Source organism: Chiloscyllium punctatum, chromosome 26 (assembly GCF_047496795.1).
Source record: "Chiloscyllium punctatum isolate Juve2018m chromosome 26, sChiPun1.3, whole genome shotgun sequence".
Classification (NCBI taxonomy): Eukaryota; Metazoa; Chordata; class Chondrichthyes; order Orectolobiformes; family Hemiscylliidae; genus Chiloscyllium; species Chiloscyllium punctatum.
In genome coordinates this window covers 57,614,199-57,641,054 of record NC_092764.1, presented here as the reverse complement: position 1 = coordinate 57,641,054, position 26,856 = coordinate 57,614,199, and the positions used below count along the sequence as shown (strand labels likewise).

Below are 26,856 nucleotides of genomic sequence, written 5' to 3'. Positions count from 1 at the left end.
ATTAATGAGATGAGCAGCAGAAGATTATGTGGGAAGCGTCTCTATGGGACATGTTGAGAAACTCTTTCTCATCCTGCCTGGAAATAATGCAGTCAAAAAATGGGAAAATTATGCTCAATGTTTTTGTGCCTCAATATCCCTTAGATATTCACAAGGTTTGTGAAGGTTTGTAGCTCAGGTTGAGGTTTAGGGTGTCGGTTTGCTCGCTGAGCTGTAGGTTTGATATCCAGACGTTTCATTACCTGGCTAGGTAACATCATCAGTGGCGACCTCCAAGTGAAGCGAAGCTGTTGTCCCCTGCTTTCTATTTTTTTTCTTTCTCCTGGATGGGGTTCCTGGGGTTTGTAGTGATGTCATTTCCTGTTCATTTTCTGAGGGGTTGATAGATGGCATCTAGATCTATGTGCTTGTTTATGGCATTGTGGTTGGAGTGCCAGGCCTCTAGGAATTCTCTGGCATGTGTTTGCTTAGCCTGTCCCAGGATAGATGTGTTGTCCCAGTCGAAATGGTGATTTTCACCTCCATCAACATCGACCTAGCAAAGGAAACACTCGCCACACTTTTAGAACAGACTATCACACACACACCAACCACCATCAATCACATTACCAACGAAAACATCATGAAGCTAGTGGACTTGTGCCTCACCACCTACTTCACTTTCAACAACATAATCTACAAACAAACCAACGGCACACCCATGGGATCTCTGCTTTCAGGATTCATAGCAGAAGTGGTAATGCAAAGGCTAGAACAAACAGTCCTACCAACCATCAAACCAAAAATCTGGGTTCGCTACGTAGATGACATCTTTGTCATCACAAAACGAAACAAGATAGAAGAGACATTTAACATCATCAACAACACCCTCACAGGCATAAAGTTCACCAATGAGGAAGAAACTGACAATAAACTCACATTTCTGGACGTCACAGTAGAAAGAAAGGACAAGGGAGAATCACAAACCTGCGTATACAGAAAACTGACAAACACTGACCAAATACTCAACTGCACCAGCAACCATCCCAACACACAAACGAAGCTGTACCAGAGCACTATTCCAACAAGCCATCTCACACTGCAGCACAGACGAACTTCGAAAAACAGAGGAGAACCACCTATATGACGTATTCAAGAAAAACTGATACTCAAAAAACATAGTGCGCAGATTCCTCAAGAACAAACTATGACAAGCAGACAGACACAGCCAGAAACCCTAACCACCTTACCATATATCAAAGAAGTTTCAGAAATGACAGTTAGACTACTGAGGCCCCTCGGAATCCTAGTGGCACACAAACCCACCAACACTCTCAAACAAAAACTAACAAACTTAACAGACCTAGTACAACCCATGGTCAAAACCAACGTCATCTATAAATTTCCATGCAAGGACTGCCACAAACACTACGTAGGACAAACAAGAAGAAAGTTAGCCACCAGGATACATAAACACCAGCTAGCCACAAAAAGACATGACCCCCCTCTCCCTCATAGCCCTACACACGGATGAAAAAAACCACCATTTTGACTGGGACAACACCTCTAATCTGGGACAGGCTAAGCAAAGCTGAAAATGTGTTGCTGGAAAAGTGCAGCAGGTCAGGCAGCATCCAAGGAACAGGAGAATCGACGTTTCGGGCATAAGCCCTTCTTCAGGCTAAGCAAAGACATGACAGAGAATTCCTAGAGGCCTGGCACTCCAACCACAATGCCATAAACAAGCACATAGATCTAGATGCCATCTATCAACCCCTCAGAAAACGAACAGGAAATGACATCACCACAAACCCCAGGAACCCCATCCAGGAGAAAGATATAAATAGAAAGCAGGAGACAACAGCTTCGCTTCACTTGGAGGTCGCCACTGATGATGTTACCTAGCCAGGTAATGAAACATCTGGATATCAAACCTACAGCTCAGCGAGCAAACCTACACCCTATCCCTTAGATATTTTGTTCTATTTCTAGTTTTCAGTATTGTATTGATTTAAAATAGCAAGCCAATTTTTGGAGTTTGCTTAATTTACTTTAAAGTGTGTTAATAAATTACTTGGATGTCAGAAATATGAGCCAGAATTTTCTGATGGCAGTTGCACATAGGAATCCTGGAGAATCCCGAATGTAGCACACTCCAAAGGATTTATCGGGGAAGTTGAAGATTCCTCTGGGCAATTTCCTTGTACCTGGAACTCTCTAAAAATATCCAGTTAAATCAGAGAACTCAGGGTCTTCCGCTGTAGATCAGTAAATAGTTACTCAGGGGAAGTTAGATTACTAAAACCCTTGTCTAATTCCTCGGTAACTATTCAATTGATCTCTTGCTCAACTTACCTCACAGACCCCGTATTTACACTGTTCCTGAGACACCCAACCCCTCCCAGACCCTGATCAACAGCTCCTCTCCTCACAGCACCAGACACCCACCTCTCCACAGAATGCAAACTCCTGTCATTGGACCCAACAGCACCCACCCCCAGGAAACAACAGTGCCTTGGGACCATCCAGAGACCTGGAACCCCCTATCACATAATGCGATAAATACGCCCTCAAAACCCAACATTCCTCTCTCCACTTGGACTTGACCCACTTTCTCAAGGAGCCAACACCCTCCTCTTCCCTTGGAGAACCAACAACCCCCCCCCCCCCCACCCTGCCTGGGGCCTGACATCCTGCACCCCCATCACTGGGCCCGACACCCTCCTCAAAATACCCAGGATATGACTTCTCTCTCCTGGGAGGTAACAGCCCACTCTATCCTTGCAACTTGACATCCCTTCTTTGCTGCTCTAACTCAACACCTCTGACACTTTACCCACCTGGCACACTCCTTACCTGGTACCATTGCATTTTCCCTCTTTCCACCCTAACCTCTGACATACCATACATTCTTACCTTTTCACTGGAACTGATTATGATGCTGGATATTTTTTATCACAGAATGCAGCAAACAACTTCTGTGAGAAAGGAGGCGCACTTTGACCTGTCTGGGACCTGTCTGATATGCTCCACTTCTCTGAAGGAGCCCGAGCAGAACCTCCTGTCAGAAATTTGGAGCTTTTTTTTATTGTAAATCAGCAAGTGTGGATAGTTATTGCCAGTCCTTGGAAGTACGGCCCATTATTTTGTGAAATTTTCTTTGAGCCAATCTTTCCCACTTTTGTGCTTTTGTATCTTCTCCGGGAGGCTGTTTGAACAGGTCACAGGCTCTTCTGTTTTGACTGATGTCCACCGCAGTATCTGTCGGAGCTATGACCAGTTGACTGCTACAACATTGCATTAGCAGCTGTACTAATTAAAAATGAAGACATTGAAATGTATAGTTGTGACTGTTTCTTGTGTATGTATGTCAGGAGGGAGAGTGGAAGTGCCGTGTGTCTAGATTTACAAGTGATTGACACAGTGAGGAGTGGCAGAGATCGGGAAGACACAGTGATGCACCATGTCTTAAGAGAGAACCTGTACAAGCCGAGGAGAAGGGTAAGACATTCCTATCCCCCATATATGGACTATGAGAGATAGCATTGGTACATATATCACCCAATGCCTAGGTTAGTAAATATAATGGTGATGAACTATATATAATACAGAAATATTTTAGGTTTGGTCTGTAGTCTGTGAGCTAATATTGTTTGAGGAACATGAGGGCATTACAGTTGGCCTCTTTGTCCCAAGATGGAAGAAAGAACTAATAATATTACTTCCTCTTATGTTTCCTGTAGGTTCTGCTTAACATGGATTGTGAGAGTATTGTTTTCCCAATCTGTATTGAAGCACATGTGACCAAAATTTTATTGAAGCGGCAGACACCCCAATACTACAGCCGGGGATAGTCCTGCCATAGATATTTCTGCACTTTTTAGCATGGGGCAAATATGGAGCTAACAATGGTCCTTTTCAAGGCCAGATACCAGCCCCTATAGACTTTGAATCAATTGGAGGGCCAGAAGCTCAGAAGCACCACTAGGAGCAGTCGTCACTCCTGGGACAGCTGTTAGGAGAGAGCACATCCTGGGAGCAGGCTGTTTTTGCAATTGATAACTAAGATTTGGGGTTGCCCGTTGTCAGTTAGAGAAGTGAGAGTAGGGGGTGATCATTACTGCTTCATGGGAGACAGAGTGCCTAATTAGGAGGGCCTGTCCCTAACCGAGTCCATACGGAGGTGACTAGTATTCACTAGGCAGTCTCCAAAGGATCCACCCAGTGCTGATAAAATGTCTACAGCAGCAGAAAGAGGCCTTAACAAGCTAGACAAATGGCTCACTTGACTGTCCTACACCTATTCTGGCACTGGTAACACTCCAATCTCAAATACCTTCTCATTGCCAATTTACAGGTCCCCGACCACCTCCCTGTCCTTCCTTAGAGGGGTAAAATACAGCCTGCTGCAACTTGGTACATCTTTGGATATGTATTATTTCAAAGACATTGCAGGAAATGTCATAATTGATTAAAGTTAAGTCAGAAAATTTTTAACCTGCAGATAACAAGGCTGTCTCTTCTATGAATGTTTTTGGTTTGAATTTCTTACCCCTTTTATTTCAGGTCCACACAATCGTCCATTCACATGTAACTGAAAGCCTGCTGCTGAGACTCACCAAACCTTTTAGAAAAGGCCAGAAAATCTGCCTTCCTATCTCCCAACAATGGGGAAATACTTCCTCCTTCCCTCAGTTACTCCATGAATCAGGACTGAGAACAACCTTTTGGGAATCAGTCAAGTGGATGCCCACAGCATATATCAGTGCACTTCTTTTTCAAGCTTAGACTTAAAAAGCAAATATGAATCATTTGAACCCAGGAACAAATCAGAGAAATAGCTTGTGCTAAATCAGTTAATAGATAGTTTAGAATGAGATTCTGTACTATTAATGCACTTTGACAATTAGTGACTTTTGTATTCCTAGCACCTTCAATGTATGCTTGTTTTTATTATCGTTAACGTTGGCTCCTTGATTTTCCAGTATCAGGGAAATTATAGCCGGCACTTCATCACTCAAGGTGAACAAGAAAGGCAAGAAAGGGAAGTTTTCCAGAGAAACATGAGAAGTCGCCTCGAATCATTTAAATCCACTAAACATAATGTATATTCTTCAAAGAACAAATGCAGGCATAAGAAAGAGCACAAATGTCAGAAAAGGGTAAGGTTGCATTCAATTGTACATACCTGGGATTACATTTTAAAGCCCTAAACTTTCTCAGGGAAAGAAAAAGTTCTCCACAGTTGTTGCTACAGGAAAAATAATCCACATGAAAGAAAATTAAAATGGGTTTTACTATGTAATTTTCCCTCCCTTCGAGCATATTTTCTTTCATTTAATGAGTGATAAGCTGAAACATGCAGAACAGTGTAATGCTCCATCTCGAAGAATGTAAAAGACGTGTAACCTCTTTTATACTGCATTTCGCAATGGTTCACTTTAATACAGGATAATTTTCTCATGCAATGTTTTTCTCAGAACCAAATTATCAAAGACTCTATCCCTAACTGTCACATGAAAACCAGTGCTGATTATAGAGTCATAGAGATGTACAGCACTGATAAAGACCTTTCGGTTCAACTCGTCCACGCCGACCAGATATCCCAACCTAATCTAGTCCCACCTGCCAGCACCCGGCCCATATCCCTCCAAACCCTTCTTATTCATATACCCATCCAGATGCCTTTTAAATGTTGCAATTGTACTCGCCTCCACCACTTCCTCTGACAGCCCATTCCACAAACGCACCACTCTCTGCTTGAAAACATTGCCCCTTAGGTCTCTTTTATATCTTTCCCCTCTCACCCTAAATCTATGCCCTCTAGTTCTGGACTCCCCCACCCCAGGGAAAAGACCTTGTATATTTACCCTATCCATGTCTCTCATGATTTTATAAACCTCTATAAGGTCATCCCTCAGCCTCTGACGCTCCAGGGAAAACAGCCCTATCCTATTCAACCTCTCCCTATAGCTCAAATCTTCCAACCCTGGCAAAATCCTTGTAAATCTTTTCTGAACCCTTTCAAGTTTCACAACATCCTTCAAATAGGAAGGAGACCAGAATAGCACACAATATTCCAAAGTGACCTAACCAATGTCCTGTACAGCCGCAACATGACCTCCCACCTTTTGTACTCAATACTCTGACCAATAAAGAAAAGCATACCAAACGCCGCCTTCACTATCCTATCCACCTGCAACTCCACTTTCAAGGAGCCATGAACCTGCACTCCACAGTCCCTTTGTTCAGCAACACTCACTAGGACCTTACCATTAAGTGTATAAGTCCTGCTAAGATTTATTTTCCCAAAATGCAGCACCTTGCATTTATCTAAATCAAACACCATCTGCCACTCCTCAGCCCATTGGCCCATCTGATCAAGATCCTGTTGTAATCTGAGGTAACCTTCTTCGCTGTCCACTACACCTCCAATCTTGGTGTCATCTGCAAAACTTATTAACTATACCTCTTATGCTCAGTTCCAAATCGTTTATATAAATGACCAAAAGTAGTGGACCCACCACCGATCCTTGTGGCACTGGTCACAGGCCTCCAATCTGAAAAACAACCCTCCACCACCATCCTCTGTCTTCTACCTTTGAGTATCCAAATGGCTAGCTTTCCCTGTATTCCATGAGATCTAACCTTGCTAACCATTCTCCCATGGGGAACCTTATTGAACGCCTTACTGAAGTCCATATAGTTTAAGTCTACCGCTCTGCCCTCATCAATCCTCTTTGTTACTTCTTCAAAAAACTCAATCAGGTTTGTGAGACATGATTTCCCACGCACAAAGCCACGTTGACTATTCCTAATCAGTCCTTGCCTTTCCAAATATGTTAAATCATTTCCTTCAATGACATTTATCAAGTAAGCCATTGTCATGCTGCAGTGGTGTATCAGCAACTGTGAAAATTAATGACTCCAATTTTAATCTGTAGTCTGCAAAAGTCTGATCAGTTGTTGTTCGAATGCATAGTTTTGATTGAATGAAGTTTTCTTACAATCCCAATAATGGCAAACCTTGTTTCCAAGATCACTAGGTGCTTTTGGCAGTGCTCACAGGAATTAATTAACATTTTAATGCTGCCTACTTTTAGTCAAGGGCCCTGAGCTGAGGCTGTGAAAATAGGCGCAGGAAATAGGAAATACTGGGATTGCATAATAGGTCAGTCTGGAGCCGAGAGAAAATGACTTAATTCTATAAACTGAGGTCAACTTTATCAAGATATCGGATTGCCCTGTTGTAGGAAGGATATTATTAAATTGGAGAGGGTTCAGAAAAGATTTACCAGGATGTTGCTCGGAGTGGAGGTTTTTGAGATATAAAAATAGACTGGAAAGCCTGTTTTTTTTTCACTGGAGCGTAAGTGGTTGAGGGGTGACCTTATTGAGGTGTATAAAATCATGAGGAGCACAGATAAGGTGAATGTCAAGCCCTTTTCCATAGGTGGGGGAGTTCAAAACTAGAGGGCATGTTTTTAAGGTAAGAGGAGAAAGATTTAAAAAGAACATGAGGGGCAATTCTTTTTAAAGGGAGAAGTTTGTGTGTGTAATGAACTGCCAGAGGAAGTGGTGGATGCAGGTATAATTACAACATTTAAACATGAATACGAACATGAATAAGAAAGGTTTGGAGGGAAACTGGCCAAGCGCAGACAGGTGGGACTAGTTTAGTTTAGGAACATGGTCTGCATAGATTAGTTGGACCTTAGGGTCTGTTTCCGCACTGTATAACTCTATGACTATGACTTTCCTGGAGAGTGAAATTGTGAGGATAGAAAACCAGTATTGCATACAATCTTGTCAGTTTTCAATGTGTTAATTCAGTTAAAACTGTGCTAAAGTTTTATTTCTCATGGAATTAGTTATGATTTGGGCAATTTTATTTTGAATTGTAATCCTTTCATTCAGTCTGTCTCCTGAAGTTTGTGCCTGATATGTCAGGTGTTCTTCAATTTTGTGAGTGATGTGTTCAACACTAGCTAGAAAGGATATAGGTTTCAATAAGGGCTTCCTGCATTACCCTATCAATCCTGCCATCCTACCCCTCTCCTGTTACCCCTTAAATCCACATCATATAACCATATTTCACTCTAAGTAATCAAATATTACTTTGAAATCCATTTCAGAACAGACCAGCAAGCGTAGATACTGATTTAAAGAAATTAATAGATTCTGCTCTTGGTTTTTGTGTGGTATCTTCCTAATACTGCTCTGGCACTCGACAGCAATAAGGAAGACAGGGCTATTCTAATATAGACCCTGGGATGGAGGAGCAAGCAGGGAACAGGGGGGTTTGTGGTGAGAGGCAGTTTCATAGGTTGGTGGGGGAGCTCATAAGTAGTGTCAAAAGCAAGAGCAGCTGGTTAGAGGTAAGCAGTCAAGCCCCCTACCATATCTCCAGGCTCTTGTTCATGGATCGGTTAGTACAAATTAAGAGACCCATTCGACACACTTAAGCTAACAAAATGTCTCTCTCACTCACATATATACACACCACAGTCTCGTACATATTCACACAATAAACAAACACTCATGCTCACACAAACACTCACATGAACACACACACACTTACATAAAAAAACTCACAGATTCTCTCTCTCACACACATCCACACACAATCTAACACAAACTCTTTCACACACAAACACAAACAAACACTCGCACTCACACAACCTCTCCCTCTCTCTCCCACACACTCTCACACAAACAGCCAAGCATGCTCGCTCTCTCTCTCTCTCTCTCTCACACACACACACAAACACACAGTCTGCATTGGTTGAAGAGTCATTTGGGCTGAATGAATTACGTCCAGTCTTAACCTTGCCCTTGTGTTGTCTTTAACTGACCATCTAAGAATTTCAATAGATGGCTGGGCAGGAAGGTGGAGCTTGGGCCCTTCCACCCAAAGGATGGACGGGACAAGGTGGCAGGTTCTAATACGTCACCATCCCACCTCCAACTGTGAAAAATTCCACACAATTATTTTGTTAGTAAACTTTATTGTGGTATGGCTATTTTGCTCCTTAATGCTGAACTAATGTAGACCTTTGTGTGATTTCTAACAGAGACATGTTGAAGGTATAAATGGTCAAGTACCTAATGATAAATTACGGCGAAATGTCAGCTGGCATGACACAGGTAGGTGTGTAGTTGATCTCATTCTATTACAAGTTTAAAGTACAATCTTTCCTTTCTGACAGGTTTTCCTGTGCAATTTCCTGCATTCTGTAAAGATATTGCACATTGGAGCATTTTTCTTAAACTGCTCACCAGGAGATCAGTGCTTCATTCATTCACTTTATATAACTGAAGCAGATACATTGGCAGATGGCCGATATAGTTCAATACATCCACACATACTGCTGCAGCTAGGAACCAACAGAAAGAATGTCTCAGGGTTTTTTTTAACATGGAAACATATGCTCAACTTAAAAATATTTATCCCAACATGCCATTTAAAAAAATATTCATGGAGAGAAGCCCAGGACTGTCTCTCTAGTAGCAACCTTTTAAATATATTATGGAAGACTAATTGGATTTAGACAAGTCAACTATATCCAAACTGAAAACCTAGAAGACAGTTGAACTCCACACTAACCTGAAACTGAAAAAGAAATTGCTGAAAAAACAGCAGGTCTGGCAGCATCTGTGGAGACAAAACATAGTAAACATTTCAGGTCTAGAACTCATTGTAGCTAGGAAAGGGTTGAAATATATGCTGAAGATGGAGTAGGGGACAGGTGGAGTAAACAATAGTTGGAGATGGAGCCCAGAGAGAGAGAAAACAACGATTGGGCAGACAAAGAACAAAGATGAGGTGCTGTTTTTTCAGCTTGCACTGACCTTCACTAGAGCGCTGTAACAAGCCTGAGACAGAGACACTGGTCAGGGAGCACAGTGGTGTGTTGAAGTGGCAGTCAGTAGGAAGCATAGGTCATTTTTGTAGACAGAACGTAGATGTTCTGCAAAGTGGTCACCCAGTCTGCGTTTCATCTCCCCAGTGTGGAGGAGACCACACTGTGAGCATTTTTTGTTCTCTAAAAAATATTTAGATTGAACCTTTCTCTATATATATATTTGGAATATCAGAAGGAGGCAGGCAGAAGAGAATTGAAGCCCACAAAATGATAGGTCTCTCTTTTTCAGGGACAACGGGAGGTAATTCTCTGGCTGTTATATCTAGAAGGGATTTGAAACTGGCAGTTATTGCTGTTGGTGCAATTTTCTCAGTGTAGGTCACCTGACCATCACCCAGCTGCAGAAGGGATAGAAGCTTGCTCCTTAAGATTTGGTTGTCTACTTTCAGACAAAATATGTGCAAAGATGTTGGAAAAATAAAGCTTGTTTAAAAAAATACTTTTACCTTTTCATATCACATTATAAATACATTTTAGACGAGGAATGCTTCCTATTCAGTTGATTCAAGAAGAAGGATCTTACTATCAATCAGGTTGCTCATTAAGTAACAACAAGAATTTTGCCAACACTTATTCATTCCACGTTATTAGCTCTTTGTGGAATAAACTTCTAATAGTCCTAAATTTGTATTTTACCAAATTTAATCCATGCTGTCTATTTTGACATATTCGACATGCCACACTGTATTTCATTTTGATTTTGGATTGCAATGACAGGATATAACTAAACTTATTCACCTGCCAGAAAAAGGTCACTGCCAGGAACAAATTTATTGCCAGTAGGCAACACTTCTTTATTTCATTTATAAAACCTATGACATTTTGACAACTTGGATTTGCAGTGACAGCTATTCAATTGTTAATTGAGTTTGCTGGAGGATATGGTGTAATAAATGCCAATCATGCAAACTATTGCTAGTGTGGCAGCATTCCTCAGGCACAGAGATGGTTAAAAAAAGTATCAAGTTGCACAGGGTGATTTTAGGAGATGATAGAATGAAGATTCACAAGTATGACTTCTTCAGTTTCGTTGCAGTATTCAATTGCTGTACACATAAACATGTCGATTATCAGAAAAAAGTGCAGTTTTGACATTTGAAGTTCTAAATTCCTCTATTATAAAATAAAATCAACATGACGAAAAGCGCTACAGGTAGCATTAGGGAAAGAGAGCAAACTGATCTGGAAGGCTGGAGTACACATGGCATGAGGACACAGCAGGTGAATAAAAGGCTGTATAAGAAGAGCAGAGTTGATCCAAAAGCAACAGGAAAATGGGTTCATTAAACACAAGAATAGGAATTAGAACTGGTTGAAGCAAACGCATATAATATTGCTACACATTTCAAGTTCTCCTTTCATCTTCAAATCAGCAAAAGGAAAGAATATTATTCTTTTTTCAAAAAATCTTTCTTCTCTAACAGGCACTGTAAAGCACAGGGTTACAATTTCAAAAGCTGGCTGAGAAGGTATTCCTTATGTCTGAACACATATAACAACTCCTAATTGAACTGGATGAGGATCAATGATGAACTTGATGCTTTCCTCATTTGCTATCCACACTAATTCGTTTTCTAGCCTGGGGTTCAGTATCACAGTCAGGGCTGCAATCCGTGCTGGTTCTCTGTAGTTCACCATTCCTTGCTGAGGTCAGTTAACTCAATTGCCCAGATATTCCAATCTCCAGATTGTCAGTGTTGAGATGACTCAAGATATACATTAGAACCCAACATGCTGACCTCTGTAGGAATTGAACAAGAAGTCTGAACTTCTGAGGGCAAGTCTTCTGATCCTGAGGGCCCCCCAATTGTGAATTAGCTGGAGATTTCAGCAATTCTGCATTGTTCATTTGCATAGCTACCCAGGAAGTGTAAGACACAAAAATCCTACTCTAACTCCTGGATAACTACACAACTGATCCCCCAAATTGTCTTGTTGACAAGTCCTTGACCCCCCGACTACCCCTCCCCAATCAATCTGACTAACTTCCACCATCTGACTAGCTCAACCTTGCCGTGATCTGACTAGCCTCTAGCCTGAATCTCCCTCTGAATCAGACCTGAAAACCACCTAGCTTCTCACTTACCCCACTTTACCCATCCTGCCCACCTCAACCATCGTTAATTAATTTATTTACTTCAGCCACCTACTCATTGATATTCACACCAGTTAGTTAAACTTACCATAAGGTAGTTGGCTAGTGTTTTCCTGCACTGATTCTCCTCAAAGGTGTCTATATGGATTTCTGTGCTGAGGGAGTTGTCTGTATCAGAAAGTTAAGCATAACTGGGAAAGTGCACAAATCTCTGACTGATCTGTGGTGGATGCAACTGCTATTATGTTAATTGGAAGGTTTGAGCCAACATGCCACATCTAGCATCTTCCCAATCCTATGGCTTAACTCTAGCAGAGCTGATACATTTACCCACTCAACCAGACATGAGTCTGAACAGTAGCACAGAGGTGAGGTAATGTTTTACTGAAACATGTGGTAGTTAAGGTCCATTATTTGCAAAGTTTACTTGAAATTGTGTCATCCTCAATCAGCTGTGTGTGCATGTGAATGGATGGATTATAGATTCTCCCTTATTTAATACTAAAATACAGGTGACTGGAGCTGCTAAAGCTTTCTTTCCATTGTTCCTAGTGCCAGTTTTTGTAGAAGTCGACTCGGAAGATGAAGAGAAGGATAAATTTACAAAGATGAAAGAACAGGAGGATGATGAAGGCATCACTTTTATGGCAAGAACAGTGAATGAGAATTTACAAGAAAGAAAAATTTCAGGTACAAAATGGATTTGCAAAGCAAATTGGACCTATCGGCCCAGATCAGGAGACAGAGAAAGTATCAGGGAAGCTGTAAATGGCTGAAATATTCAGGTGGAACTCCTGCCAAAACAAACAGGAAGGGGAGCTCACCAATGTAGACTAGAATGAGGGTGGTGGGCAGGTTGACAAATGTGGCAGATGGGGGAAGAAAGAAGTTGAGATCAAGGGAAACTGAAGGCTTCATTGAGGAGCCAAGGGGATTACTCAAGCTTTTCCCGCATGGCCTTTAGAAATGCCAGAATTAGCATTATAGTATGAAGACAACAGCTCCTGACTTAATTTTATTGCCAGGCTGTCAGATCCCTATAAAAATAGTGAATTTTGAATCATGTTCCTAGGTTAACAATGGAAGCCCAATTTAAACATGACCTACCTGTCAAAGTCATAGCATTCATATTCATTACTATGCAAATGTGGCAGTCCATGCTTGGGCAGTATGGAAGCACATTCCCTTTGTTTTATTCCCCATGTTACATAACTGTAATACCCTTTACTCTGCAACTGTTTTATCCATTTTGGGAATGTAATGTAAAAAGTCTTGTTATTAGCAAATATAATTTCTGGTACAAATGAATTAAAGAGCCAAATTTGCCCAAAATAAGGATTAGGGAGATTTATCTTATGCACCCATGTTAAGCATTCAGGTTGTCTCCAAGAATATGGTTACTACATCAATAACTGAAAACACTAATGAGAGAACCAATGAAGGTCTCTATTCATATGTCCTATTCATATGTCTGCAAGGATTTGTTGCCATTCTTAAAATGTTCTAATTTTCCCCCGGAATGGGGGGATGGCGGCTATTTCAAACTGCACTGGATAGTTCAAAATAAATATACAAGATTTTGTTGCATCCTGTGAACAGAAAATAAAAACAAAATCTATTTCAGAATAACCATTAAAATGTAAAAAAAAGTGACAGTTGCACTTTCTCCTAAATTCCATTCCCAAAAATGTAAGTTGTTTTTCAATTTTTGATTTGTCAATTATCTCTTACCATCCCATTATCTTCATGTTTGAAGTTGAACCACATGGTCCATAAATACTACTTCGAATCAATACAGTAGATGTTCCTCATATTTGATTATTTCCTCGTTAGCTCTGTTTTCCCAGTGGTAGTAACTAAATACAGCGCTATTGCTGGCAGTAGCCAGATTTTCCAACAGTTGAAAGCAGCAGCAGACTACTTTTTCAAAATCTTTCCAATTCTTGTATTTACCAGGTCTAAACAAAACTGGACAGTGGGTTTACAGGAAGTCTAGTGAAAGGTGATGCCAACCTTGTATTTGAATTCTATCTTTGGTTGCCTCTGCAACTAACAGCAGAAACAATACAATTACCCAGTATTTAAATCAACATTGTTAGAAATCAGACAACACCAGGTTATAGTCCAACAGGTTTATGTGGAAGCACTAGCTTTTGGAATGCTACTCCTTCATCAGATGGTTGTGCTTCCAAATAAACCTGTTGGACGTTAACCTGATATTGTGTGATTTCTAACTTTGTCCACCCCAGTCCAATAGCGGCTCCTCCACAGCATGAATCTACATTAACAGTCGCTCAATGCTCTGCACCTCTGTATAATCACTACTGGCAATTAACCTTTCAATGTTTGTTTTATTTTAAACTGAGAAATAAGTGATCTCACATTTTGCATGTCCCTCTTTTTTTCTGGTGTTGTGAAACTCTTTTGAGGATAATTCAGTCTTGTTTCAGTCACTAGCCACACCAGTGATGGCACTGAATCGGAGGTTTTCAAGAAGGAACCCCCTTGGAAATTTCAGAATGATGAACCCATCCTATCACAGAGTGCTCAACTAGTGCGACCCGGCCTTATTCATCTTCACAAGATAAGAACTAATTCAACAGATTCACAATTGTCTACTGAAGCAAAAGAGCAACAGGAAGCAGATCAACAGTAAATAATGCGATTATCAATTATTTTCCCCTGCTAAGACTCAACTATCTTCACCTCCTTCCTTTTCTTCAATCTGGAGCTTCTTCTGCTTTTCTTCCTCAACCATCTTTGTGGAGCAGCAAAAATATGCTACATTTCAAGACATTTCATGTATCACTCAATGCTAATACCAATTCAAAAAGTAGAATATTTTATTATTTAATTTCCAATTGCTGCAACAATTTTTTGAATCAGGGTATTGCATGAAAAGATAACCTGAAAAGATAACATGAAAATACTTTTCTGGACCTTTGGCAGTTGAAACATAGGTCTGGTGGAAAGTATGTATTCAGTTTTGCATTGTGCTCCTTAAAAAAGCTGCATTTTAAATACACAATGAGACTTAATAATAGATGAAGAGAAAGTTACACAACCACATTTGGACTCATGCAAACTGTTTTTGGGTGTCCAAAAGCAGCAATATATTTTGGATGTTAGCCTCTAGTGCAGCACCTGAATATCATCTGCAGCAGGCCATCACGAGTACAAACTAATCACAGTATAACTGAAATACAGTATGAAGTTACAATGTTAAAGTAAAAAGGTTGTTTTATGCAATCATCTTAATGTGGGAGGTGAAACTAGACTTACGAGTGCACACATTAGCAAACACCTTTGAGGCAGTGAAAATGTTTCCACTTCAAACTACTGCTTCCTTGAAGTAGGTTAAGAGAGTGGGCAAAGAAGTGGCAGATGGAGTACAACGTGGGAAAGTATGAGATCATGTGCTTTGGTCGGTAAAATAGAGGCATGGACTATTTTCTAAATGGGGAGAAAATTCAGAAATTTGAAGTGCAAAGGGACTTGGGAGACCTAGTTCAGGTTTCTCTTCAGGTCAACTTGCAGGTTGAGTTAGTAATTAGGAAGGCAAATGCAATGTTGTCATTCATCTCAAAATGACTAGAATATAAAAGCAGGGATATACTGAGGCTTTATAAGGCTCTGCTTAGAGTATTGTGAACAATTTTGGGTCCCATACCTCAGGAAGGATACCTCTGGGCTTTGGAGTGGACCCAGAGGAAGTTCGTGAGAATGATCCCAGGAATGAAAGGCTTAACATATGAGGAACATTTGAGGACTCTGGGACTATATTCAAAGGAGTTTAGAAAGGTGAGGGGGGGATTTTACACATTACTGAATAGCCTAGACAGAGTGGACATTGAGAAGATGTTTCCATTGGCAGGGGAAGTCTGAAGTACAAAGAGACTTGGGAGTTCTAGTCCAGGATTCTGTCAAAGTAAACTTGCAGTTTGAGTCAGTGGTTAGGAAGGCAAATACAATGATGGCATTTATTTTGAGAGGACTTGAATATTTAAAGGCAGGGATGTACTTCTGAGGCTTTACAAGGCTCTGGTTAATCCACACTTGGAGTATTGTGTGCAGTTTTGGGCCCGATATCTCAAGAATCATGTACTGGCCCTGGAGCATGTTCAGAGGAGGTTCATGAGAATGGTCCCAGGAATGAAAAGCTTAACATGTAGATTGTTTGAGGATCCTGGGTCTATATGCGATGGAGTTTAGAATGATGCAGAGGGATCTAATTGAATCATCCAGAATACTGAATGGCCTGGACAGAGTAGATATTAGGAAGATTGTTTGGAGAGACTAGGACCCAAGGGCACAGCCTTATAGTAAAGAGAATGGAGATAAGGAGAAACTTCTTCAGCCAGAGAGTGGCGAATCTATGGAATTCATTGCCACAGAAGGCTGTGGAGGTCAGGTCATTTGGGCATGTTTAAGACTGAGATAGATAGGGATCAAAGGTTATGGGAAGAAATCGGGAGAATGGGATTGAGAAACTTATCAGCCATGACTGAATGGCAGAGCAGACTTGATGGACTGAACAGCATTATTTCTGCTCCTATGTCTTATGAAATATTGCTGTGAACAGGGATTCTTGTGACAATTTTGAGAACAGATGTAGGCAAAAGTGTGAGAGCAAAGAATTATGCCAGTTGGAAATGAGAGGGTGAACTATGAAAGGGTGTGTAACAGATACCAGCATCAACCCAGGTTTGAGGAGGTGGGAAAGGAACCTAAATGGGCAATGGTTCTGAGAACCAGGGGAAGGAAAGAAATGTTGAATATGTCACTATGAACTGCGAAGGAAGGGTTGGGTAAGGGGTGAAAATGTCTGCATGACTGAAGAGAAAGATGAAGACAAAGTGTGGCAATATGAACTGAAAAGGGTAAGACCACACTGCTGACATATTTATAGGGTTGCCAGCATGCTGGCAATCCCTTTACCTACAATGAAGCCCTGAGGAAGTACTGCACAGGGAATGAGTGGGGGAAGACCCCAGGTGACCCTGCATTCAGTGATGCCTTCCTGCAGGTTCTCCTTTAGTGACAATGGAAAAGATCCTCTTCCCAGAAATGGAAGGAGAGATGGGCCTTTAGAATTCCAGCAAAAATGGACAGAGTACACAGAGGAGGTCAGTAATGATGGGACCACTGCTGCCACCTGGCAGCAGTGTTGCAATAGGGTAAATGCGCGTATGTTTTCTACCAAGATTAGCTCACCATACATTGCTTAGGAAACATCCTTCCAAGTCTCTTGGAATGTGCTGTCTAAGAAGCATTCCTCCGAGAAATTGAAACTTCTGTTGGTTCTCAGACTGCTCTAATCTTACTGTCTTTGGGCGCAGTTGTCTTTATCTCTGGTCCTCCTTAGAAATGGATGCCCCTAATACTTAGTGAATGCAGCCCAGGCTAAGTCGATTCCTCAAATTCCTGGACTTCTCACACCTGCTGCTTTTGAGTTGGCATTGAAGCCTCTGATGTGTTGCAGGTTTATCCCTACCCCTGACTGCCATGCTCACACTGTTTGGTCAAGGTATTCATAATGCTGCCATTTGAAGTCTTCAAGTCTGATGCCACAGTGCTGGCAAAATATGGTTCACTAGCTACTTAGCTACTATGATAATTTTTTGAATTAAAAGCTTTTCAAAGCTTTTGGTCACCGTTTGATGGTTTCCTAGGTTGGTTTGGATGCTGCTGGGTCACAGAGACTGTTCAGATCTAAACCTGTTTCATTGTTCTGGGATTTCAGGTGAGAATGGATGAGTTGGACCGAAGGGTCTGTTTCCATACTGTATATCTCCATGATTCTATAACTCTCAGTATTGTGTTCAAACAGGAATTCCCATCTGCAGCATACATTGAATGATCAGCTATGAGCTGCAAAAGAGGCCAGTAGTACAAAACAGTTCAAAGAGATCAGCTGGGTTAGGGGCTTCAGAAAGTAGTTGAGGATAGCCCCAGTCTCAGTGAATTGGGAAGGAAGGATAGAGAGAGAGTGAGCCTCTGTGATAAAGGGAAGTTTGGGATAGTTTGACTGTTAATAAAGTGACTGTCTAATGCATGCAAACAAATGCAAATATCATTCTTTTTCCAGTAATTTTATTCAAAATTAATACATAATTTGTTAAATTAAAAGGAAAGTTTACAATGAACTAGAGGTGCCTTGTCTATACTGGGAGTTGGCGAGTGTGATAGACTTAATGGGTAATTGTTATCTAATGTCTAGTTATTTCTTTAATTTAGCAATAACTAGATATTACATTTGAAGTTAAAAGAAGTACCATTGCAGTCTTACTTCAGAAGTATAAAAGCTCTAAGAGATGTTATAACTAATTAATTTATAACTTGCATAATCCAATTTTTAAAGCTTGTCAGTTATTTTCACAAATCTTAGAGGCTTCCCTCAAAGCTGTCGTCTGCACTGACAACCACCTCTGAAAGCAAGTGTGCTTCCAATTAAATCTGTTGGACTATAACCTGGTGTTGTGTGATTTTTAACTTTGTACACCCCAGTCCAACACCGGCATCTCCAAATCTTGTCTGCACTGAATGCTGTTGTGAGTGTAAAGTGTTAATTTGGTAAGTTAGAGAAAATTCAATACAAGGGGCATGATGTTTTCTTTTCTTCTACCTTTCTGCCATCCAGGCAGCACGGTGGCTCAGTGTTTCGCAATGCTGCCTCACGGCGCCAGGGACCCGGGTTTGATTCCTTCCTCAGGCAACTGTCTGTGTGGAGTTTGCAAATTCTCCTAAGTCTGTGTGGGTTTCCTCCCACAGTCCAAAGATGTGCAGGTTCGGTGAATTGGCTCTGCCAAACTGCCCATAACGTTAGGTGCATTAGTCAGGGGTAAATATAAGGTAGGGGAATGGGTCTAGGTGGGTTACTCTTTGGAGGGTCAGTGTCGACTTGTTGGCTCAAAGGGCCTGTTTCCATACTATAGGGAATCTAATGTACTCAGCCTCCGGAAGTTGGGCCCTACTTTGGTTCGGGGAAGTCACTTATTGGTGAGAACTGGCGTGTGTTCTACTATACTAATTGTAATCAGTAGCTTTTAAAGTTACATGATGGTGGGTCAGCTCAACCAAGTGTATATGCTACAGTACATGTTAAGTCATGAACACACCATATATCGCAGATGAACAAATCTACAGAAAGCAAGTAATTGTGATACGGGCTTCCACAATCAGGGGATCAGACATGCATTCTTGTCATTGCTGATGTGACTGCAGGATGGTGTATTGCTACCTTGGGCCAATGTAAAATATTTGCCCAAGGCACATTCATCTGGGAAACAGTGATCATGGTCAATGCTAGTACTGATGACTTGGGTAGACTTGGGAACAAGATCCTGAAAGCAGATTTGACAGAGTTGAGTAGGAGATTTAAAGGCAGGAACTTTAAAGCAGTAGCCTCAACATTATTCAAAATCCCACGTGCTAGCACATTTAGGAATAGGAGAAGTTGATGTAGTAAGATGGGCATCGGAATTCTAGGCATTGGCCTCATTTTGGGGAAGGTGGGATCTGCACATGCTGGGCAGTTTACACCTGATTGGGACCAGGATAAATATCCTTCCAGGGAGATTTGTTGTACCGCAGGAGAGGGCTGTTAAGTGAGGCAAAGGAAGAAGTAGTAGAGGTATTGGCAATAATTTTCAATGCCTCTCTGGCCGCAGAAAAAGTGCCAGAGGAGAAGACAGAGGTTGGTGGTGGAGGGTTGTTTTTCAGACTGGAGGCCTGTGACCAGTGGAGTGCCACAAGGATCGGTGCTGGATCCACTACTTTTCATCATTTATATAAATGATTTGGATGTGAGAATAAGAGGAATAGTTAGTAAATTTGCAGATGACACCAAAATTGGAAGTGTAGTGGACAGTGAAGAAGGTTACCTCAGATTACAATAGGATCTTGATCAGATGGGCCAATGGGCTGAGAAGTGGCAGATGGTGTTTAATTCAGATAAATGCAAGGTGCTGCATTTTGCGAAGGCAAATCTTAGCAGGACTTATACACTTAATGGTAAGATCCTGGGGAGTGTTGTTGAACAAAGAGACCTTGGGGTGCAGGTTCATAGCTCCTTGAAAGTGGAGTCACAGGTAGATAGTGAAGGCATTTGGTATGCTTTCCTTTATCAGTACAGGAGTTGGGAGGTCATGTTGTGGCTGTGCAGAACATTGATTAGACCACTGTCGGAATATCGCATGCAATTCTGGTCTCCTTTCTATTGGAAAGATGTTGTGAAACTTGAAAAGGTTCAGAAAAGATTTACAAGGATGTTGCCAGGGTTGGACGATTTGAGCTATAGGGAGAGGCTGAACAGGCTGGGGCTGTTTTCCCTGGAGCATCGGAGGTTGAGGTTATAGAGGTTTACAAAATTATGAGAGGCACAGATGGGATAAACAGACAAAGTCTTTTCCCTGGGGTTGGGGAGTCCAGAACTAGAGGGCATAGGTTTAGGGTGAGAGGAGAAAGATATGAAAGAGACCTAAGGGGCAACTTTTTAACGCAGAGGGTGATACGTGTATGGAATGAGCTACCAGAAGAAGTGGTGGAGGCTGGTACAATTGCAACATTTAAAAAAGGGTTTAGAAGGATATGGGCCAAGTGCGAGCAGGTGGGAATGGATTGGGTTGGGATATCTGATCAGCATGGATGGGTTGAACCATGCTGTACATCTCTATGACTGTACAACTGGAGGATCACCAGTGTGGTACAGTTATTCAAAAAGAGAGCAAGGGATAGAGCATGAAATTACAAGCCAGTCAGTCCGACCTAAGTGGTGGGGGAACTATTGGAAGTAATTCTGAGGGACAGAATTAATCTACATTTGGAGAGGCAGGGATTGATCAAGAACAGTCAGCATAGTTTTCTTAAGGGCAGGTCATATCTGACAAACTTGATTGAATTTTTTGAAGTAACCAGATGTGCATACAGAATCTACCATTTCTTAATATAATAAATATAATAAAGCAACATTTGCCAGGGAGCAAGTTATGCCAGAAGTATGCCTGCTAGTGTAAGTCTTGAGAGGATGGGGTAGAGGCAGAGGCAGCATTTGGAAGAGATAACAGGGGTTTCTAATTTGTTACATATGATATCACCAAAGCAAATGTTGCTGGTTGGTTTCTCACAACATGAATACATTTCCTCAGAGAACAGAACTATGTGCATGGTCGACAAGAAGGCTGTCAATCGCGATTTCAAATAGGAGATACCAATTTTAGCAATTCTACATCTATACAATAAGAATTACAAGGTTCTTCTTGTAAATCTTCCTTCAGAGTGCAAGTGCTTGCTCAAACAATGGGCCAGGATTTGCTGAAACAAAATATTTTGAGCCCCATGTCACATTTTCCTCACTGTCCATTACAAAATGTTTTGGAAATTTCTTAAGTTAAAAACCAATGACAGAAATCTGGGACCTCTAGGGTACTGGTGAATCGCAGGAACAATGGTCTTACCTCTTTAACCAACCAGATGCAATCATGAGAAAGAAATAAAGGAATGACAAAAAAGCAAATAGGTTGAACTACAGTCAGATTACATTAAAAATAAAGAGAAATAAAGAGAGACAAAGAGAAAGGAATTGTAAAAGTGAAAACAAATGTTTTAAAAATCACTGACAACAATTTGCCCCTTGCGGGTATGTATTCCACACTCCACTATTCTTTTCTGGTCAGCATTGGTTGACAGTATTTGTCTGTTTCAGCTGTGTTCATCTAGCATAGCATTCACTTTTTATATGAGGGAATTCTGCCATAGGTTGCCATGCTAGCAAGTGTAGTGTTGTCAATAATAGCCAACCAGAAGTCTCTTCTCTTACTGCCCAAAATGGGAATGTTGCAAACGTTAGCAGATTGATTATTCAACTGCTTGGTCACGTCATAAATGCTTCTTCCCTTGTTGCAAAGTCCTGGAATGGGACTTGAATATAGATGTAGGAGCACTACACAATAGTGACATAAATCCTAACATTAAAAGGATTAAATGTTGGCTTTGTGCAGTTAATGTGATAATAAATGTGCAAAGACAACATGCTTCAAAATCAAACTGACTCAAGTTACTGTTATCTGTGAGATTAGCCCAAATTGGACATAAGTTGACAGGGGATTGCTGAAGAGTTGACACAATAATGACAACGTGCATATCAAATCCATTGTTATTTTGTCATTAATGTAGTTGCTGGAATATGAAATTTTCAGTTTACATTGTTTGAACTTATTCACATTTTTGAAACTCTTTAATATTGCTGAGAACCCAAATGTTTTATTCTTTTCTATTATCTTACATCAGCATTGATCTGTCTGGAGTCTCTTGCTTGTTAAATATTTGTTTTTCCCAAGTTCACTTTCATTCTAAAACTCTTTATTTGATTAATGTATTTACAATAAATCTTCACTGGTTTTACTGTCAATAGCACTTTATTTATTTTAACAAAAAATCTCTATAGTAAAAATACATTTTTAATAATGCCAATCAGAACTATTTTTAGTGTCTCAGTATGTATTTTTTAAAATTTTATACCTACAGGTAATGTGGAATACCCTCAAAGCCCAAGCATATTCCCACCATCTCCTACTACTGCTGAAAAAGAGCTTCCCTGGAAAGGTAATCAGGGTGAGCTTACAGCCTGCGTGTCTTCAGAAACCAACAAGATTGTGCCGATTGATTTGCAGTATGCTTGGAAACAAAGTATGGACAGCTTGGTCTCACCAACTGTATCCGATGCAGTGCCAAAGACCTCAAACTTTATGCTGGAGGAATGCACATCGGCTGTCCTGCTAGTGCCACGGCATCCCATCCATTTCCAGTTTCCTGAAGCTTGTACAGCTGCTGACAAAAGCACTGATGAGGACACCATGGAGTCAATTCGGCAGCAGGAGCTGCAGCCCCTTATGTCTGCTGAAGGCGATAGCAGACATGTCCCAGCTGCTGGCTTAGTGAGTACCAGGTGGCCAGCACCATTTCACAGACCATCTTATGTCTCAGCTCTGAGATCTTTGGTTGCCTCAACACAATGTAATATGAAACAATCTGAGAAGTCTGGTAATGTACAGACAAACCTCTAATTTTAGTTAATTTAAAAAACATGAATTAAGAGCCAATGATATAATAGTTTTGTAAGTCACTTGATTTTACATTATGAAAATGTCAGAAAATCTTAATTATATAGTACTTTCTAGAAAATTGTAATTGGTTATGTTTAGCAAAGAAATGTGTACAGTATTCTGTTCTACTTGTGTGATTCACATTGTTTCCAACATTACTAAGTACTGTAAATTAAAATGTTCGATATAATCACTGCTCAAGTTGAAATGTTGGGAATTCCTTGGTGGGGTTGCCCTGAATTGAATTTGTTTCCAAAGCATTCTTAATGTGGGCAGCCAAGAACATGAATTGTCAGATAAAAAGACAGTGACAGGGTGGAGTAAGCAAGAAAAACAGTGACTAACCACTTAATGAGTATAAGAAGGAAAAGTACTGTAGATGCTGGAAATCTGAAATAAAAACAGGAAGTGCTGGCGGAATTCAGTATGATTGGAAGCATCTGTGGAGACAGACTTAAAAATCACACAACACCAGGTTATAGTCCAAAAGGTTTAATTGGAAGCACTAGCTTTCAGAGCGCCACCAACCTGATGAAGGAGCAGCATTCCAAAAGCTAGTGCTTTCAATTAAACCTGTTGGACTATAACCTAGTGTTGTGTGATTTTAAACTTTGTACACCCCACTCCAACACCGGCATCTCTAAATCTGTGGAGACAGAAACAGTTAACATTTCGAGTCCTATGACTTTTACGTCAGAATTGGAAGACTGAAGCACTGGAAGACCTGCTGAGTTTTTCGTGCATTTTCTGTAACTATCTGGGGGTGTTAGCTCACCAATTTAGATGTGCCACCCAAAAATGACTAACATGTAAAATCATTTTTTGAGGGAAGCATTTCTATAAAAATAAAAAGGAATACTGTAACAGAAAGTTAGTTGTCCTTCCCCCATTGTATTAGATGGATTTTTGCAATGGGCAATTTGAAAGGAGTTCATGAAGCATTACTACAAAAATGCCCTGCTATATTTTAAGACGTGTTTATAATCAAACAGAGTCCCACACACAACTTTAAGATTACAAAATTCCATTTCCTCTGAAGACAGGAGTCACAAAGCGCAATTAACCTACACTCATTGCTTCCAATTCCAGTTTATTTAAGTGATTGTGGTGTGCAGTCAGCACCACACACATAGTGGAGCAGCTGGGCACCAAAGGCAGGGCATGCAAAATTGTGAAAATCTCTCTCAGATTCAAACCAACCTGCACCTCATAAAGAGGAGAGGCATTTTGATTGAAGTATGTGCTAGAATAAACATTTAAAGTGAGTTTGATGTGAGAAGGTCATATGAATGGCATATTTTTACAGAAAAGTTCTTAAAATGTTCTAACACTACACTGTAAAACTTTGGTCCAAAAGAGAGTGGGAGAAGTGTCCCTTATCTATAGGGTACCTGGAGTATACCTCATAAACGTATCAGGGGTGGTGGGATTAGGTGACATGTCAGCTAAAGACATGAAGCTCTGAATGCAATGCCACTAAGAAAGTCAGTGACCTCACAGAAATGGTCAGGATAACAACATATTTTCAAATGCCACATCCCACCAGCACACTAAAAGCCTACAGCTACAGATAGGCATGTTAGAGGCTCCAATTTCTTTTTAAACACGTGGCTGCCAATAATTAGTCTCATTCTTATTGCCTACCATGGGCATACGTGAGAAAGATTTACAAGTTGATACCCAGAACCTGTTTGGCCACATTATATACTGCGCTTCTTTGGCCTGGAGTGGAACTTAACCTGGAGCTGCTGGCTCAAAGACATTAGCCATCACATCACAAGACATTCTTTGTGAAGCTTAGACGTAGAATTAAAGTAAAAATAAAGATTATGTACAAGGTTTTAAATCTCAGTTTACATGAAAGCTAGTCAATGGACCCAACCAAAAAATCATGCAAAATTGAGAACACTCACTTTATCTTGTTCCAGAAATGACCACATTTCTTTTTTATGTTGTATTATATTGTGTTACATTCCGTATGTTATATTGTAGCTCATGTAACAGGGTCTCAATTATTCAATCAATGGGAGTTGAGTTGAATACATTTTTCCACTTGTGCTACTGTGAGCAATTAGTTTACTTTCCAGGATATCTTTTTATTTTGCAGTGAACTGCATTACTTTAAGTTATTCTTTAACACCAATGTACCACAGAACAAGCAGTCTGAGTAAGCGTTTCCTGTGCCAATAACCAAAACAAATTGGAGGGTCGGAGCCACTACAAAATGCAACATATTTCAATTTTGCAACGTCAGCTACATTGTGCAGGAATCGGATTGGGGAGATGAGACTATCAGTTATATATACTTATAGTTATATTTACTTAGAAAATTTTGAATTGCATGAAGATATTTTTGTATTGGTGTAATGAAATTATTTTTATTAATCATAAGGTCATTACATAACAATACAGTTTAAACTCAGGGTGGACAATTAAGTAGACTTATAAAAACCACAATTGTACATCATTAATATTAATATTTAATTGAATTGTCATCAAGTTTTGCTTATGTTCTGAATGTAAAGCTTTAAGTCAGCAATAGTGATGATAATTTTAAATTATTTACTCTGTAAATTGGGCAGGTAATTTCATGGTCTAATATGATGTGCAAAATGTAACATGGTAGTCAAAATATGTCTTACACTAAGAACAATTCATTCCTTCAGATATTTCAAAATGGTGTGTCTCCATGGAAATAAGCATATTTGGAACAACAGAAACTTGATTCCTTTATTAAATTTCCCAACTTCTTGACATGAAGTCTTCTTCCAATTATATCAAAGGATTAGAATTTGTAACAATTTTATAAAAGATCCTTCCAAGCAATAACTAATATGTGAAAATAAGAGATTAGAATGCCTCAGAATTTTATATATGGAATCTACACAAGAATGTCAATTCTACTTCCCACATGCACGTAAAAGAGAAATTTTATATATCGACTTGCACCCAAAAGCAAAATCTGGTACAAATAGTGTACATGGATAGCTAACACAGTTGTGACAATTTAACTTACTTTTATTGATTTCTATATAAAAAAAACTGCTTGGTTAAACTTTCTTCTCAAAAAACCTATTTTCAAGTATCTCCCTTTGCTTGATTATTGGTAAAACTGGTTTATTTATTTGCTTAGACTGCTAATGTGTCACTATTTTGTTACATCTTATGAAAAATAAACTAACTTGATTTAAAAAGAATAAATATGATCACTGGTCAAAGTTTTGTTTCATGTTCAGACTTGCGTTAAGCTGCAATGCAGAAACTCAGGAGGCCAGAGAGCAATTTGACAGCTTCTGTACTGATAGGCAATTTCACAAAATAGTAGATAGTGCCTGTTTTGCTTGTCCGGATCTGCACTACTCCATCAGTGACAGCAGCATATAAAACAGTCTTATTTTTGTTTTATGTTATTTGTGGTGCTAATGTAGCTTTATTTTGTGCTTTTGCACCTGAATGGAAACTATCATTTGTATTACAGTCAGCAGAAAATGAGAAGCATCTGCAACATAATCTATTCAATTAGCAGTGTCATGTCACAACATTACACTGACCAGCCACAAACATAAACAAGTTTTACCAAATCTTACCCATTTACTGTGCTGCAAGTGCTCCAGTTATCAAATGTTGATTTTCAGTGAAGCAGTCTACTACCAGATCCTCCATGCATGCAGTAGTTAAACATGCTGGCTGGTGTATGATTTTACCATACCATGATGTCTAAACAAATCATAGCTTGATTGCAGATCTGTGCTCT

General features: G+C 40.2%; 1 protein-coding gene across 2 annotated transcripts in view; it reads left to right on the top strand.

The window, feature by feature from the left end:
• slc9a5 (solute carrier family 9 member A5) overlaps nucleotides 1-26,302 on the top strand; it is a 279,958-nt gene extending 253,656 nt beyond the window's left edge. The window contains exons 12-17 of one of the 2 annotated variants that reach the window (XM_072547485.1): nucleotides 3,354-3,480; nucleotides 4,965-5,141; nucleotides 9,054-9,126; nucleotides 12,553-12,690; nucleotides 14,451-14,652; nucleotides 22,525-22,683. In XM_072547485.1, coding sequence (XP_072403586.1) covers nucleotides 3,354-3,480; nucleotides 4,965-5,141; nucleotides 9,054-9,126; nucleotides 12,553-12,690; nucleotides 14,451-14,652; nucleotides 22,525-22,528 — 721 coding nt within the window. In that variant the 3' untranslated portion in view covers nucleotides 22,529-22,683. Of the gene's footprint in view, nucleotides 1-3,353; nucleotides 3,481-4,964; nucleotides 5,142-9,053; nucleotides 9,127-12,552; nucleotides 12,691-14,450; nucleotides 14,653-22,524 lie in introns of both variants that reach the window. The other variant, XM_072547483.1, reaches the window with a different exon arrangement.
• Nucleotides 26,303-26,856: the final 554 nt, after the last annotated feature.